This window comes from Rhincodon typus, chromosome 19 (genome assembly GCF_021869965.1).
Source record: "Rhincodon typus isolate 14 chromosome 19, sRhiTyp1.1, whole genome shotgun sequence".
Taxonomy (NCBI): Eukaryota; Metazoa; Chordata; class Chondrichthyes; order Orectolobiformes; family Rhincodontidae; genus Rhincodon; species Rhincodon typus.
In genome coordinates this window covers 3,049,567-3,052,749 of record NC_063350.1, presented here as the reverse complement: position 1 = coordinate 3,052,749, position 3,183 = coordinate 3,049,567, and the positions used below count along the sequence as shown (strand labels likewise).

At 49.2% G+C, this 3,183-nt stretch overlaps 1 protein-coding gene across 2 annotated transcripts in view; it reads left to right on the top strand.

The window, feature by feature from the left end:
* The window catches only part of LOC109933965 (elongation factor 1-alpha 2), a 23,655-nt gene that overhangs the window by 412 nt on the left and 20,060 nt on the right, over positions 1–3,183 (top strand). Inside the window, exons 1-2 of one of the 2 annotated variants that reach the window (XM_048608479.1) lie at positions 1–295; positions 945–1,127. The exon at positions 1–295 is cut by the window's left edge and continues 412 nt beyond it. In XM_048608479.1, the coding sequence (XP_048464436.1) occupies positions 984–1,127 (144 nt within the window). In that variant the 5' untranslated portion in view covers positions 1–295; positions 945–983. Of the gene's footprint in view, positions 810–944; positions 1,128–3,183 lie in introns of both variants that reach the window. The other variant, XM_048608480.1, reaches the window with a different exon arrangement.

Below are 3,183 nucleotides of genomic sequence, written 5' to 3'. Positions count from 1 at the left end.
CCTCCCTCCCTCTTTCTGTCTCCCTGTGTTTATCCCTTTATCCTCCCCCCCCCGTTTATCTCTCTATCCTCCCCCTCTCTCTCTGTGTTAATCCCTCTATCCTGCCTCTCTCTCTCTCCGCAGTGTGTTATTTTGCTGGAGATTCTTTACCGCATTGCTGTAGGAGGGAGGGAGAAGGCGGGGAGGAGGGCTGTTCGTACTTGCGCAGCTGTTCCTTCGCTGAGACACCGCCTATCGCCCGCCGCAATAAAAAGCATCGAGAGGCGGCAGCGGCTCTCCCCCAGCAGCAGCGCAGGTAAGAGCGGGCAGGAGAGGCACGAAGCTCCCCCACCTCCCCCCCCACACCCCGGGGGGCTGTGTTACCGAGCGGGGGCTAACCCGGGGGGGTCTTTTGTCACTAAAGAGGGTGCAGGTCTACAAACAGGGAGCTGTGTTACAGAGTGAACAGGGAATAGGATTAAATAGAATGAAAGAGGGAGAGAGATAGATAGGGAAGAAGGAGGGATAGATAGAAGGACAGAAACAGAGAGAATAATTGCAGGAATAAAACCAGCTTTCCTTCAGCACGCAGAGAGAGAGAAGCGATTAGATGGGAAATAAAAGCGAGACAATCTAGTAATGTCATCATTCCAGACAAAGAAATGTTTTAAAAGCAAGGAATTGGGAGATTGGGAAAGATAATTACATTGAGGGAGAGGGCTGGATTGAGAGTGAGTTCTATTTAGAGCAATCTCCATGAACTGAAAGCCGGCACCTGCCCGGATCCTTTGGAATATTGCCCCTCGATCTGGGCAAGACCCATTGGAAATGTATGACAGCATCGCCCTCTTTACAAACCCATGCAATGCGAACTGGGTTTGACCTTTTCACTTTTCGTGTGACTCGGAGATTACCTTCTCCCTGAATCCTCTCTCTCTCTCTCTCTTTGTGTGTGTTTGCTGCAGTGATCTGTCCCCAGCCCGAGCCCAGCCCCAGCCCCAGCCATGGGCAAAGAGAAAACTCACATCAACATCGTTGTCATTGGTCATGTCGATTCCGGTAAATCTACCACCACCGGGCACCTCATCTACAAATGTGGCGGCATCGACAAGAGAACCATCGAAAAATTCGAGAAGGAGGCGGCAGAGGTAACGCAGAGCTCCAGCAGCTTCCCAGCTCCATCCCAGCAGCATCCCAAATTTATTCCAGCTCCATTCCAGCAGCTTCCCAGCTCCATCCCAAATTTATCCAAGCTCCATCCCAGCAGCTTCCCAGCTCCATACCAGCAGCATCCCAAATTTATTCCAGCTCCATTCCAGCAGCTTTCCAGCTTCATCCCAAATTTATCCCAGCTCCATGCCAGCAGCTTCCCAGTTCCATGCCAGCAGCATCCTAAATTTATCCCAGCTCTGCCCCAACAGGTTCCCCACTCCTTCCCAGTAGCTTCCCAGGTCCATCCCAGCAGCATCCGAAATTTATCCCAGCTCCACCCCAACAGTTTCCCCGCTCCTTCCCAGTAGCTTCCCAGGTCTATCCCAGCAGCATTCCAAATGTATCCCAAATTTATCCCAGCAGCTTCCCAAATTTATCCCAGCTCCATCCCAGCAGCTTCCCAGCAGCATCCCAAATTTATCCCACCTCCACCCCAGCAGCTTCCCAGCTCCATACCAGCAGCATCCCAAATTTATCCCACCTCCACCCCAGCAGCTCTCCAGCTCCATACCAGCAGCATCCCAAATTTATTCCAGCTCCATCCCAGCAGCTTCCCAACTCCATCCCAGCAGCATCCTAAATTTATCCCAGCAGCATCCTAAATTTATCCCAGCTCCATCCCAACAGGTTCCCTGCTCCTTACCAGTAGCTTCCCAGGTCCACTCCAGCAGCATTCCAAATCTATCCCAGCTCCGTCCCAGCAGCTTCCCACTCCATCCCAGCTACACCCCAGCTCTGTCCCAGAAGCTTCCCAGCTGCATCCGAATAGCTTCCCAGCTCCATCCCAGCTCTGTTCCAGCTCCATCGCCACAGTTTTCTATCCCAATCCCAGCTCCATCCCTGTCCTAATTCCAGCAGCTTCCCAGAACTTACCCCACACAGCTTCCTAAGATGTTCCCATCAGTATCCAAACAATTCCCAGCGTTTTCCTACCATTGCTTCTGGCACAGTCACATTTCCAGTATGGTCCCAATACATGTCCATAGAGCTTGGCCCATACCCTGAACATACAGAACAAAACCAGAATTAGGACCAAAAATAGCCCACTCGGTCTCTCAATCCAGTACTGTAAATGTTAAGATTACTTCCTATTTGTTTACAGTATATTTATATATTTAAAGATTCCTTCCTTTCATTTTAATTTTCTGGAATAGGATTTGTTTGCAGATGGAAGTCAAATACCACTTTTTAAGAAAATGAGCTATGACCTTACCATTTTGATGCTTGTCTATTTGTTGTCAACCCTCCAGGTTTGATTCTGGAGCTTGCTGGGATTGAATTAACGTCCAGGTCACTGGGTGAGCCACTAGCAGAAAAGTCTGATATTTTTTTAAAAGATGCACAGCTTTCCAATTTCTTCATTGATTCTAAAATGATTGAAGATGGTATCATTGGCTGTTGGCATCGGGTGGGGCAGTTGGTTGTACAGGGTCAAATACAGACATCTCCAGGACTCTGTCCAATCAGAGTCGGAAACCTGTCATGGACTATGATTGGAACGCTAACCATTCCAGCAAACTGGATAACAATTAACAGTTTTCCCATCATGTGACTGGTCACATCATGTAGTTTGCAAGGTACAAATTGTTGGAAACGAGCAAGCACCTAACATAGGTGCTATCCTTTGAAATGGCTTCTCTTTATCGTGTTACAGTTTGTGACCTCCAGGCTTGACCATGTGATGTTTTCCTGGCTGACGTGCCATCTGGAGCTCACTCCGAATCCCTTTCGCTCACCGTCTGCTGACCTACATTGCCTCCCACCCCACAGCAGCAACTCAATTCACAAATTTCTTGCCCTCGTTTTTAAACCCTTTTCTATGCCTCGTTCCTCCTGTCTTTGTAATCTCCTCTAGCCCCATAAACCTCTGAAATTGCTGCACACCTCCAATTTAGTACAGAGATAACAAGGTGTAGAGCTGGATGAACACAGCAGGCCAAGCAGAATCAGAGGAGCAGGAAGGCTGACGTTTCGGGCCGAGACCCTTCATCA